Source organism: Chiloscyllium punctatum, chromosome 15 (genome assembly GCF_047496795.1).
Source record: "Chiloscyllium punctatum isolate Juve2018m chromosome 15, sChiPun1.3, whole genome shotgun sequence".
Taxonomy (NCBI): domain Eukaryota; kingdom Metazoa; phylum Chordata; class Chondrichthyes; order Orectolobiformes; family Hemiscylliidae; genus Chiloscyllium; species Chiloscyllium punctatum.
The window spans coordinates 52,820,245-52,834,449 of NC_092753.1; the positions used below are offsets into that span (position 1 = coordinate 52,820,245).

Consider the following 14,205-nt stretch of genomic DNA (forward strand, 5'->3'; position numbering starts at 1 on the left):
AACAGAAACATCCCACCCTAGCCTCAGAGCATCTAATTTCCTGCAGGTCAGCAGAGCAAGTTAACTCTTTAATATTTCATGCCAAAACTGCAAGAATAGAGGGGAGACTAGGAAGGCTCACTCTAAGCTAGCATTTCTACTTATGGGTCTGAGGTGACATTGGACTTCTCCAACCAGGCAGATGTGGAAGGAAGTGATTAGGGAAGTTAGCAAGACCGGTGTGCTCCCACTAACCTAGAGATGTGAGAACCTGACTGGTGTGACACATTCTACAAACTGGATTACTAGACATATGTCTGTATAATGCTCTTCAGATCAATGCGCCTTGAAGTTACCTCATTCTTTGCGCAGCCACCTCTCATCTCCATCTGTCAGTAAATACTCAATCTGCATATTGCTGTTGCGGTCCTATGTCTCTGTGACCTTGCATTTCTGCATACTAATGTACATTGACATATTGCTGCTTTTTCTTTCTCCTTGCACACTTGCTGAGGTGCAGAGGCCCATTGGAGCCTGGCAAAGACAAGTACCTTAACTACTAATAATACATGCCCACCTGTTACACTTTAAAGAGGTCTTATTCCAGAAAGCTACAGATGTCAGCAGCAGTCTGTCATGAGAATCTGAGGCACTGCTGCTTATACTCATCAGGAGAACTTATTCTTTGTCTATAAAGAAGTATTTTATTTTAAAGCTAGTTCTTGGTGTTAATTCTATTTGTCCTTGGACATGCATTTGACAAGTATAAAGATGCTGCAATTGCTGTTTTGAAGTATTGGTACAATATTACTTCTGGCTCTTCCCCTCAGATGGAAGATGGAACTGCATGAGCTGTTTCTATTCTATATTTTTAAAAAAAACTAGCAGCCATGAAATGTAGTTGAAGGTGAGTGAAGTACTTCCAACAAGTTAGCAATCACTTGTCAAGTATTTAAAGCACTCAGAAGTGCTTTGAACAGAAATCTCTCAATGCCATGGCTGGTGCTGTTCTATATAACTAATTCAAGTCTTTTCAACTTGTCAGCTTCACTGAAGAAACTCTCTTCCCGCTGTGCACTTGCCTTGGTGACTCTAGTAAACTGCAGACACAGCATGGGAGCTGTGCATTGTTGGCAAAGAAGGAATTTATGGTTGAAAAGTCTCCATTGCTTTTTCAATCACCTAATTCACATTCTCTGCAGACCCATTGGGAATCAATGACTGACTGAATTCTGAGTTCAGATCAGAGAAAGAGGCAGGATGATATCTAGTGCCTATTTCTATGACTCCCACTTGGAACACAACGTAAACTGCTTCTGCCTCACTGGGGATGTTCTGCCTATTGTCTCTAAACCAAGAAGAGCATGTTTGTTTCTAGCTGATGTTACTGGAGAGGTCAGATCCAGACTAAAATCTGCTTGACAAATGATATTTTGTTCTGTTTGGTGTAATGATGTGGCCATTCATCAAAACAAACATGCAATGCTGCACATTTGACAATAAAACAAATTTGTTCTGCAAAATTACAATTAGCACAAGTTTAAGGCTTCAAAATGTCTGAAATACAATCATTAAAACCAGTAATGCACACTTTACAGTATTCATACCTGCAAATTCCCTTTTAAGCATCTTTTTATAAGGTTTAACCTGATAGGTGCTTTAATTCCTGGTCCTGAGAATCTGAGCCAGTTTCTTTTAATATAACTGAACTTAAATCTTTACAAATTCTCATAACCCCTTCAGAGTTTTAATCAGGCACTTTTGATTGTGCGCTTTCAAACTAACTCCTTACACTGAAGTAACTCATTCCTTAACCGTTCTAAACTATCCTCCTTCAGGAGAAATGTTTAGCTTCAATCACCACTTCTGCGTACTATAATCAGAAGCTTTCCTCCAGCTATGAATGTTTACCTAAGCTCAAGAAAAGCCATTCTGGATCCTTCTAATAGAAACATAATGTACTACACTCTTTATTTTGTTCACTTGTAAAATCCCTCAGTGAACAAGTTCCTTTTAACCTCAAAGAACTGTTCCTGCCTTTTTTTATTTAAAACAAATCATGGCTTTACGAAGACTTGGTGACTAACCCCTACACTCAAATTCCACATGCTACAAGTTCAAAATCTAAATGGAAATAAATGAAAAATATATAAAAATCTTGCTTCAGAAATACTACAGCTATCTACAGTCACCCTGGATTAGGGAAGGGGCAGAATTTTCCACTTCTAATTGCTGTTCAGTAATCCTATTAGAAGTGTACATAGTTCTCAATTTTTCCTTGTCAAATAAGACACAGGAGCAGAAATTAGGCCATTCAGCCCATAGTCTGCTCTGCTATTCAATCATTTCTAATCCGTTTCTCAGCTCCATTCTCCTGCTTTCTCCTTGTAACCTTTGGTCCTCTTGATACTCAAGAACCTATCTAGCCTGACATTCAAAAGCGAAAAATGCGAGAGAAACTGCACAAGTTCGACAGCACCTGGAGAGAAATGGTTAACACTGAGTACTGAGTAATTCACTACCTGTCTCCCCATCATCTACAAGCGCAAGTAAAGAGTGTGATTATTACTTAGTACTCCCCTTGGATGTACAGCTCCAGCAATACTGAAGTAACTCAGCACCACCCAGGAAGACTGCCTGCTTGATTGGCAACCCTTCACTGTTCACACCTTCACCAGTGCCTTCTGAAACCATAACTTCTATCACTTGGAATAAGGGTAACAGATGTGTGGTGATAACATTGCTTGAAAGTTTCACACCATCCTGACTTGGAAATATATTGTCACTCTTCCAATGTCACTGAGCTAAACTCTCAAAGCTTGTTACTTATCGCATCATGACTGTCCTTGCGGCAGTTCAAGTGGGAAGTAAATGTTGGCCCAGTTAGTGATGCCGAAAATGTGTCGCCGGAAAGGCGCAGCAGGTCCGGCAGCATCCAAGGTGCTGGAAAAGCGCAGCAGGTCAGGCCAGTTAGTGATGCTCACGTCCCATGATTTTTTTAAAAATCTGACATCAGTTGCTGTTGGGATCCAGCAGAATGGGCAACCTTATTATCATTGTCCAACAGCAACACTTGTTTTCAAGTGGAGTGGGTTATTGTCGACCTGATTCAGCAAGGCATTTGCAGCAACTTCAAATAAGTCAGCCATTCGCAGAAATTTTAGGAAGTAGTTTGACTCTTACTCAAATGTCTGGGTTTCATTTTTCTAATTTTTGACTTTCACTGTGGACAAATACGTTGGATTGATTTTGAAAGTCTAGTCACCTAATGTAATGTGCAAATGAATCTTTTGAATCGTTGCCCAAAAAGCAAATGATCCTGAACCTGACTGTAACTCAGAACAGGACAAATTGAGGATTGCAGATGCTGGAGATCAGTCGTAAAGTTTGGCATTGGAAAAACGCAGCACATCAGGTCGCATTCGAGGAGCAGGAGAATCGATGCTTTGAGCAGAAGCCCTTCAGGAATGTTTGGAGTGGGGAGGGGTGCCATGAAGCAGGATGGGGAGTGGGGCTGGGGGAAGGTAACTGGGAAGATAAGGAGGTGGGTGTTGGAGGATCATTTGGGGGGAGTGGAGCAGATAGGTGGGAAGGAAGATGGACAGGTGGGACAGTTTGAGAGGGCGGTGCTGAGTTGTAGGGTTGGATCTGGGATGGGGAGATGAGGAAACTTGTGAAATCAATATTGATTCCATGTGGTTGGAGTTCCCAGGCAGAAGGTGAGGTGTTCTTCCTCTGGGCATCGGGTGGCTAGGATATGGCAGTGGAGGACACCTAGGGCTTGGTGGAGTAGGAGGTGGGCCACAGGGCAGTGTAGTTGTTTGGTGTGTGTGTCCCTGAAATGCTCTCTGAAACATTGAGAGTTGGTGTCCTGTCTCCCCAATGTGGATGAGACCACATTGAGAGCAACAGACAAAGTAGATGAGGTGTGCAGGAAAATCTCTGGCTGTGGAAGGATCCTTGGTGCCTTGGATTAAGGTGAGGGTGGAGGTCTGGGTGCATGTTTTACACTTCTTGTGTCAGTAAGAGAAGGTGCTGGGAGTAGAGGGAGAGGGGGCATAGATGTAATAAGGGAGTTGCAGAGGGAATGGTCTCTAGAGCATTGATGGGGTGTGGAGGGAAATATATCACTGGTGGGGTCTGACTGGAGGTTGCAGAAATGGCAGAGGATGATACATTATCCAGAGATTGGGGTGGAAAGTGAGGTCCAGGGGTTCTATCCTTGTAACTTTACATTTGACTATACCAATTTTCTTGAATGCCTTCTAGTTCAAAGGACTGGTTTTGTTTGGTTCCTTTTTTTGCTGTTGGGTTATAGTCAGTGTCACCAAACATAGCTTCTCTTTCTGCTCCCTCAACAATGCTTTTATCCCCAAGAAACCATTCTTGGCTCTTTGTTTCTTATCTGCATGCTATGCTTTGGTCACAGCATTTGTAGATACTCCAGTTAATACTCTCTCTTACTTTCTACTGTGTATCAACTAATATTCAGTTCTGGAAGAGGTGTGAATTACGGCAGCTAATTATTGATAAGATATCTTTGTACTTAAACTACACTTTTTTTTAACCTGCTGATTGTTTCATTTCCAAGGCCATTGTCTTGGGCTGAAGCAGTTCTTGTCTACAGGACCCTATTCTATTCCATGCATATCCTTTTGGTCATAAAGCTAGGTACTTCCATCTTGGCTTTTTCATTCTCCTGTGGGCTGTGCACAGATAAGCATTTATTACCTGACACTTCTGCTTTTAAAGTGGTGGTAAACATATCTCTGTGAACCTCTGTTGCCAGTGCTGCTGATTAGTGTTCCAGAATTTTTACCCAATAGGGAAAAGCAATAGATTTCACATGATGCTTTGTGACTTGGAGGGGAGGTTTCGGATATTCCCCATGTACTTTCTGCCCTTGTTCTTCCAGGTGGTGGAGGTCACTGGTTTAAATACGTTGTCAAAGGAACCTTTGCAAGTGATTGGTACGCATTACCCTCCACCAACCCTACCTTAGCCCACCTCTTAACAAATAGAATATTGAAATAGACAAGTTGATTTCCAGTTTCCATTAAAACGTCAGCTTCATCTAAAATTCTGCAGTCAGTATCCTTGCAGCTCCATATCCTGCTAATCCATACAGATCACTAGCCTATATTTGGCTCCCAATCCCACAAATCTTCATGTAAAAATCTCCTTGTAGATAAATCCCTGCCTGGCTGTCAATCCCTTTTGCTTTGACAAAGCAACCTTCTAAACTCTTGCTTCAACTCTGGCCTTTACTGCATTCTACATCTTTTTGACCTACCAATGCCAATGAACCATTTAAGCTTGCTGAGGTTCTACATTGTAAAATTCCTCCCTAATCCTGTCTGTCATTACCACCTTTAATCTCCTGTCATCACCTCCCTCCTATTTAAGATGCTCCTTAAAATCCACTTAATTTATCAATTTTATGGTGATTATTACTACTTTTGAAGCCTCTTTAACAATTTAAGAGGCATATTTATAACTCTTGATGTTACAGCTAATACATAAAAATAAGTGGAATGCAAGTGCTCCAGGTAACTAATATTTCATTCTACAATTTATTGTATGTACTGATACTTTTAATAGTCTTAACATACTGAGTTTAAAACTTTGTTCAGTCATTGTTTCATGACATTGTCTCTTTTAAAATCTGTTTTAAATAAATGAAGTTTCATGGAGTAGCTATAAGGTTTCATCCTTTTATTATGACTTGCACATAACTTGCATGACCCCACTGTTGCTTTAAGTTAAACGTGTAGAACTATGCTGCAGTTGGCATCTGTTGGGAAATATACATTCATTCCAATGTTTTACTTCTGCTAGTTTGCAGATGACGTATTCTCCATTTACAGTGGAAATGCTGTGATTGAATTGTTGACTGTAAAGAATTTTGATGCACCACTTGTGAGGAAGAGTCGATCTATCCTAGAGGTTCCATCCAAAGTAAGTATAGTATACTCATAGTTCAACTGTCTAAAGCCTCCTTAATAACTTCGCACTGTATTCGCACATCTTTTGATGAAGCAAATACTAGTTTCTTTTTGAGGCTAGCTTTGCATCTCTTTCAACAAATATTACTTGACTTGAGAAGTTGTAGTGTTCTCATTTTATTTGAGATTTATAACATCTGAATATTTTCCTTTTGAATAAGTACTTGCTTAGACAGCCATTTAAAATATTTAAATGAATATACTTGCAAGTTAATGTATTTTTTTCAAAACTGTCTAATGAAGTAACAATATACCAGTGACTTTTTTGGTTTCCTTTTATAGAATAATCCAATCCATACATATGGTTTGGCCTACCAATACAACTATAACTATGCTGTCGTATTCAATATTGTCCTCTGGTTGATGATAGGCCTGGCTTTATCTGTGATCATCGTTGCCTACAATCTGTGGAATATGGATCCTGGATATGATAGCATTATCTATAGAATGACTAGTCAGCGAATTAAAATGGATTAAGCCATTTGCTTCGCATCTAATCAATGAAAATGTACACTTCTAAAGTTCTGGGAAAGTATCAAGAAGACTAGTTTACTCCTGCTTGGGAGTGTTTTTTTTCACAATTATGGTAATGGGAGAATAATAAAATTCACTCTTGGGTATGTAAAGATAAATATTCCCACAGTACCACCTTAAATTATTTGTCTGTCATGGCTATTATTCCTAACTCTGGAATTAAGCAGGTTGCTTGATCAGAATTTTCTTTGATTTCTTGTCATAGTGTTTTAAGTACAAGCAGAGAATTTGTTCTTACATTCTGGACTAGAGAAAAATAGCCAATAGTGAACTTATTTTTCACTAATGCATTCCATTGGATAAAAGCCACCTAACTCCATTTGCAGTATCCTCTATTTTGGAATTAACTTTGTATGTGTTGGTATTGTTTCTGCTTTTGTAAATCACTACTGCGCAGCTTACTGTTTTAGGTTCAGTCTGTTACTTTCCTATTGAAATAGTTTCACTATCATGGATAGACGTGGCAGCTGTGATCAAAAATGCACTGCAACAGGTAATCTGATTGTAGGAAATGTGAAATGATTTGACTTTATTTTCATAGTAAATGTGGTGTAAAGATTTTAAACTGCTATGCAGACTCCTGAATGGTGGTCATGTGTTTGTGTGCTTCAATTGTAACTGTTTTGGCTATGTTTGACATAGAATAAATCTGGTACTTGACAAAAATAATGATTAAAAATTCGTGATCAGCACTGCTATTTATGTTTGGCTGGTTTTACTGATGTGCAATGAAAATGTTAATAAAGTTGACTGTAAATATTCTGATTAAATTTATTAAGCAAACTCCTTTGCAGTTATGTGATCAATAAATGTATATTTGTAGTGTACAGCCCATCAAGTCTCAAATTTCCCATTTTGAAAGTTAGAAATTCATAGCAAGTATGCCATGGACTCTTCAATTGACTCCTGGTGACCTTTTTCAGAAAATCATTTCAGTCACATTTGGGAAAAAATGTTGGTCCTTTTTGCATGGTATTTTGTCGATTTTTAATATTGAATATTGCCAGTTTATCCTCAAATTTAGGAAGTGCAACTTGAGATGTTTTACCCACGAATCTGTTCTACAGCATTGATTTTGCTTCCAGTTTATGGACCAGGCCAGACCCCCCCCCCCCCCCACCCCCCTCAAAAAATATTTTAAGGTAGCCTAGACCAGAAGGGGGAACCTTTTCCTGTTGGAAGGCCACATTGTTGTAATCTAATAAGGCTGCATCCAAGAAACTTCAATTATATATTCTTCAAATTCACATTTTTATAATTATGGTCAGTCTAAGGATTATTTCATTGAATTTTCTTTTACACTCTGGGATTTTAAATATATTTTAAGATTAAAATAAAAATAATAAAGGATGAAAAAAATCATTAATAAAAAATTAAGATTTGTTCTGCAAAATTTGGATTCATTCAAAACGCCACACACAATGGCCTAGAAGGCCACATGCAGCCTTAAGGCTGCAGGTTCCCCACCCTAGCCTAGACCGTAACTACTTTTTTCTTTCTTTAAAAGTAGACGTGAAGTGAGTGTTCAAGGTGTGATGGGACTGATTACACTACTTGACATTGAGCGAAACACTTTATTTAAACATTTTTAGTTGAAGTACAAATGAGGAATTTAGAAAATCTTAACTATTGAAAAACATAACTGAATTATAGGTACAGTACCTATTACTAATTAACAGTTCCCATATAGTAATATCCCATAAACACTGCTTGGCAAAAATAAATTTAGATACTCATTCTCTCAGGCAATTCTCCAATCCAGAAGGAAACAACATCAAGAAAGATTTCCGAGAATGTAGCAGCAAAGAATCCTTTTACTGAAGCTCCAACTCTTCTGAGACCCAAACATCTGACTGCCACAGCTTGAAAACTAAAAGCTTGATCTGAGAACTGACAATTCTCCTTGCCTTTGTTGCAGCTGTTTTTTGTTAAAACCTCTAAATTTGTTGTTTTAGGCAATCTCCCAGTACCCACTCTGACACCTCTGTCTTTACAATTTCTCCCTGCTTTTCTCTCCCCTCCTTTTTTTTTCCCCCCAAAAATTAGGAAACTGTATATATTTGCAACTTTTTTTTTCACAAATTCATCACCTAATTGCTTTCATTGGATTTCATTTCCCACACTTTTTTATCCATTCTTTATCTTAGTTTCTTGGTCATCTAATGAATTCTCTCCTCTTTAAACGTAATCTGAAAATCACCTTAATATAAAGTTTTGTTAAACTAATCCTTCTGTTTTCGACCGTTTTGTGGGGAAAGTAATCTACCTTTTTAATTCCAAAGGAGAGTTTTGCTGGCTAACCAATGTAAAATCCAACTTATTGTCCTTCTAATTCCACAAATTTTTAATCTTCTACATTCCTTTAAACCTCAGACTATATCTACTGCAATTCCCATATTAACCATGGCTCAACAAATTGAGGTTTGCCAAGCATGATTTTCCAGTTTCAAATCCATGCTGGCTATTTTAATTTCTCAAAGTCTCTGCACTCACTGTGTCCAATGAGTTTTCTTAAACTGTACATGAATAGCTGTGCAAAACAAAGGGCAAGTGAGTTAACACAAAGCAGCTGCCCACTACAGTGAACTTGCAGGTTTGTGGCTGGCTGATTGTTTTGACCTTTTTCTTTTCTCCAAAGAGAGAGTACAGAATGGTCTGAAATTGTTGAAGACTAATGTACCAAATCAAAAGCCTATGTTGGCTTGTACTATTCCAGTAAAGCGCCAGTGTGAGTATGTTAATGAGAACAAGTTGGAGGACAAAAAATAATTGCAGACTAAATGGAGGTATTACACAAAATCACTTAATCTGCATATACCCTCAAATATGGAGGAGACTATATTTTGATCAGCATATGCAGTAAACATTTTAAAAAATAAGATGAATAAGCAATGGAATGTTTCAAAGGAGCATGAAAATCTTTCTACTTTCCGCCAACATTTATAGTTCTCTTTTTGACACCACGATGTTTTTTCCACTGCCCTGCTCTCCAAATCTTTTCCAGGGCATACAATAAATCCCTAATAATTGTAGTGAAGAAACGAGCAAGTGTTTATAGGACTGTTGATCTTGTACTGCATCATATTGAATCAGGCTGGCAATTAAAAATAGTGATAAACTGTTGAATGATGTTCTGACCTTCCTCCATTCCCCAACCATCTTTTGTCTAGTGGCCCAAAAAGAGAGTTTTAAATAGGTTTCAAACATTTTTGGTTTGAACACCCTCTGTTCCAACCTCTCCTTCATATAGGTTATTAATCTTGCATCCTTCTCAGTCTTCTCCCTATCCCTAAACAGTATATGATCATCATCTTTCTCCCTCCTTGATGTCAGTTTTTTTTTTCTCCTTCATGCCTGTGATTTTCAGCTCGAGCAACGAGTTGGTAATCCTAATTCAGTAACAGACAGTGAATCCATCTTTGTCCTTTCCCTGTAATGCCATTTTAAATTTGTCCAGCTTTCAAGTTTGTCTTGGATATATCAATCTACTTACTTTGTACATCCATTGCCCTTAGTAACAAATTCCCAGTTGTACCAAATTACCAAATGAAAAACTGAAAAGAACTGCTGATGCTAGGATGAAATAAAAACAGAAATTGTTCTGAAGGGTCATTGGACTCAATATTAACTTTGCTTTCTCCCCACAAATGCTGCCAGACCTGAGTTTTCCAGCAGTTTGTTTTTGTACCTTTGTTGGAATCCTTTTACTTCAATTTTATTTACGTCCTCTGAATTCTCAACTAGTTTTGATTTCAACTGGTTAATCAGCTGCTAATATCTGGCTTGTGACCTACTAATTAACTTGGTTAACTATAACTGATTTGCAAATGCACAAAATAAAATTTAATTTCCTTCAGTCTGAAATTTTAATCTGCTGCCCTTTTAGAGGATTATCATTAAACTCCATACCCTGTTCAAACTTTCTCCCCATACCCTGTGATCCCCAAGAACTATTACTTAACTTCTCCTTAAAGGTTCAATGTCTTAGCCTCCACTATTTTCTGTCACTGAATTCCACTGGCTCTTAACTCTTGAAAGGAAGGGGTTCCTCCTCACTTCAGCCCCCTAAAAGGCCTGCTCTATCCTGAGACTATAGCTGCTGCTTCTGGACTTCATGATAATTGAGATTATTCTTCCTGTATCGATGTTGTCTAGTCCTGTTAGAAATTTATAAGCTTCATGAGATTCTCTCATAAACTAAACTTTAAATTTGTGCATATTGTCCTAACCTATTGTCTTCATGCATCGGTTCTGCCAACCCAGGAATCTGTCTGGTAAACTTTGTTGTTCTGCAGCTATAGCCAGAACACACTCTGATAAGGAGACCTAAAGCTGTACATGATATTCCAGGTATGGTCTCACCAAGGCCTTGTACAATTGCAGCAAGACACCTCTGTTCCTGTACATGCATTCTCTTACTGTGAAGACTAATATACCATTTGTTGTCAACATCAGTCACCGAAAATAAACATACAAGGCAGCCAGATATTGTTGCATCTCCTTCCTTTTCCAATTTATCACCATTTAGATAATCTGCCTTGTGGTTTTGCTAGCAAGTTGGATAATTTTGCATTTGCTCACATTATGCTTTATCTACATGTCATATTGAAGCATCTTTGCATTATCCTCCTAGTTTACCCCTTCATCCAAATTTGGGTCATCAACAAACTTGCACTTATTTCATTTATATCCCTCACCTTAATTTTACTAGGAATGGATCTTGTTGGGATTTAAAGCTAGTCATAAGTGTGCTGTTGACTAAGTAATTGCACCATGTTTTTGCATGAGCCCTATGTTCATTATTTGCCAGGCTAGCAGTATGTAGATTTAAAATGAGCTTCACTGAAATTGGGCTAATGGAAAATTCCTAAAACCTTCAACAACCCAGCAGGATATGATGGAATTTGGAGGCATTAGTTAGGACAAGGTTAGATGGTCTTGTAGCATTTTATAACATAAGACTGTTGTACTTTACCCAGCTTCAGATAAATTTGCACAAGGGAGCAATATTACCTATTACCAAAAGCTTAATTAAGCCAGCCATATAAACAATGTCGCTACACAAGCAAGTCAAAGTTGGAGTATTCAGAGACCAGCATTCGTGTTTCTTATATTTGTTGCTACGTGTGCCTGTCAGATCCATGCACAGCCTCAGCTTTCAAATGAAAGCCAGTTATTGGCTCATCAATTTGTGTGTACAGAACTTCTCTGCTACTGCATAGCCATGAAACTTAAAAGGGAACATTGTCTGAGACTACGAACTCATTCCTAGCTCTCCCAATGCCTGACCATTACTTCAAGGCATATCATGGGTGTGATGGAATACTCTCTCCAGTTGCTTGAGACATGCAGCTTAAACAACACAAAAGCTTTGCATATCTAAGACAAGGCAGTCAGCACATTGTCCACCATCTTAAACATTTACTTTCTCCACCAATAGTGCAGCATGACAAGCAGGTACAAGATACGCTATAATGACTCATCGACCTCCTTTATACAGAGCTTTCCAAACCTTGACACCTATCATCCAAAAGAGCAGTGGCATCAGGCATAGCGAAGACTTCAACTGTAAGTTTCATTCCAAGTCATGCACAATCCTCTCTTGGAACTATATCCCTCTCCACATGGTTACTGATCCGAAAACCTGGAATTTCCTCCCTATCTTCCGAGTTCACTTCAGCCAGCTTCGTCTTCAGGACCTGATGGACTTATTCTTGGATCATAAAAGTGGCTGCAAAGACAAATGCTTAAGTTATAATTTTTTAAAGCTCCCTTAATTCTGAAAAGGAGGGAGAGAGACTGCAGGACTAGAAGTAAATTATCCTAATATCTGTAAAGGGAAAATACTCAAATCAATTATTAAATGGGTTACAGCAAAGCATTAAGAAATTCTTCATGGAATTAGGCAGAGTAAAATGATTTTATAAATGGAAATCATGTTTGACTAATTTATTAAAATCATTTGAAGAAATACAATTAATGTGGATTAAAGGGAATCAGGAGCTGTGCTTTACTTAGATTTCAAAAGGGCATTTGATGAAGTGTCGTATCAAAACTTACTGTGCAAAATGAGAGCTTATGGTGTAGAAAATAACATCATGTTTAAGAGGAAGCAGACAGCAGGGATAAATGGATCACTTTTGGGTTGGCACAATGAATATCTGAAACCAGTCACTGGGATCAATACTGGGCCTTGACTTGGAATGATGGGACTGAATGCACGGTTTCTAAATTTGTTGGAACACAAAAGTAGGGAACATAATAAAACATGAAGACATAAAGTGTCTTTACAAAATAATTTAGATAGTCTAACTGAACGAGCAAAGATTTTACTGATGTGTCAAAATATGAGATCATTCACTGACAGGGAGTCTAGAAAAATTGTATTATGGTTTCAATGAGAAAAGTTGCCAAACTCTCTGGTAGAGGAATCAGTGTCCTGATACATGAATCGCAAAGTTAGTGTGTAAGTATGGCAAGTGATTAGGAAACTAACTGGAATGTTATTGTTTATTGGAAGGGCAATGGAATGTAAAGGTGGGGAAGGTTTACCACACATGTGGGACATTGATGAGACCATATCTGGAATACGGTGCACAGTTTTGGTCTTATTTGAGAAAGGTTTGAATAGCAATGGAAGCATTGCAGAGAATGTCCACTTATCTGATTCCTGAATGAAGGAATTACCTTATGAGGAATGGTTGGACAGCTTTTATCTGTATCCATTGGAGTTTAGAAGTATTGGAAGTTATCTTATTGAAACAAGTAAGATCCTGGGGAAATTTACAGGCTGAATGCTGGGAGAATGTTTCCCTTGTGGGAGGAAGTAAAACGAGGGGAAACAGTGTAAAAAATAAGGGGTCTGTTCCATTTAGATGGAGATGAGAATTGTTTTTTTCTCAGAGGGTTGATATTCAATGGAATTCTCTTCCCCAGAGAATGGTAAAGCCAGGATTAGTATTTTTAAGTTAGTTAGATTCATCATTGAAGAGAGTAAAATGGTATAGTGTGTAGATAATTCAGGCCACAATCGAACCAGCCACAATCTCATCAAATGGCAGACCAGCTTGAAGACCAAAATGTCCAATCCTGCTCACATGGGGTATAGGTACTTTTGATATAAATTGAGCTTATGCATTGAGATCAAATATATCTTTGGAAAATAAATCCATACATACTTTTGCATAATGTCCATGTGGCTTCTTCACATAATCAAAAAGCAGGTCAGAGCCTGGGAATGCTGTGGCAAGTAATACACCTCCTGACTTCCAAAGCCTGTTCATCATCTACAAATCACAAGTTAGGAGTGTGATGAAATACTCCCCACTTGCCTGGATGGGTGCAGCCCCAACAACATTCAAGAAGCTTGACACCATCCAGGACAAAGCAGCCCACTTGATTGGCACCACATCCACAAACATTCACTTCACACTCAGTAGCAGCAATGTGTACTATATACAAGATGCACTGCAGAAATTCTCCAAAGATCCTCAAACAGCACCTTCCAAACAAATGACTACATCTAGAAGGATAAGGGCAGCAGATATACAGGAACACCACCACCTTCAAGTTCCCCTCCAAGCCACTCACCATCCTGATATGGAAAAATATCACCATTCCTTCACTGGGTCATCATCCTGGAATTCCCTCTCAAATGGCATTGTGGGTCAACCCACAACAGGTTAAT

The 14,205-nt window shown here is 38.5% G+C and overlaps 2 protein-coding genes across 2 annotated transcripts in view; one reads left to right on the plus strand and one right to left on the minus strand.

Moving 5' to 3' along the window:
* Positions 1 to 7,301, plus strand: part of atp6ap2 (ATPase H+ transporting accessory protein 2) — a 62,148-nt gene extending 54,847 nt beyond the window's left edge. The window contains exons 8-9 of the mRNA XM_072585139.1: positions 5,818 to 5,937; positions 6,267 to 7,301. Of these exons, the coding sequence (XP_072441240.1) occupies positions 5,818 to 5,937; positions 6,267 to 6,461 (315 nt within the window). The 3' untranslated portion in view covers positions 6,462 to 7,301. The remainder of the gene's footprint in view (positions 1 to 5,817; positions 5,938 to 6,266) is intronic.
* A 4,628-nt stretch (positions 7,302 to 11,929) lies between these two features.
* Positions 11,930 to 14,205, minus strand: part of LOC140486249 (uncharacterized protein CXorf38-like) — an 85,930-nt gene continuing 83,654 nt past the window's right edge. Inside the window, exon 7 of the mRNA XM_072585141.1 lies at positions 11,930 to 12,249. Coding sequence (XP_072441242.1) covers positions 12,227 to 12,249 — 23 coding nt within the window. The 3' untranslated portion in view covers positions 11,930 to 12,226. The remainder of the gene's footprint in view (positions 12,250 to 14,205) is intronic.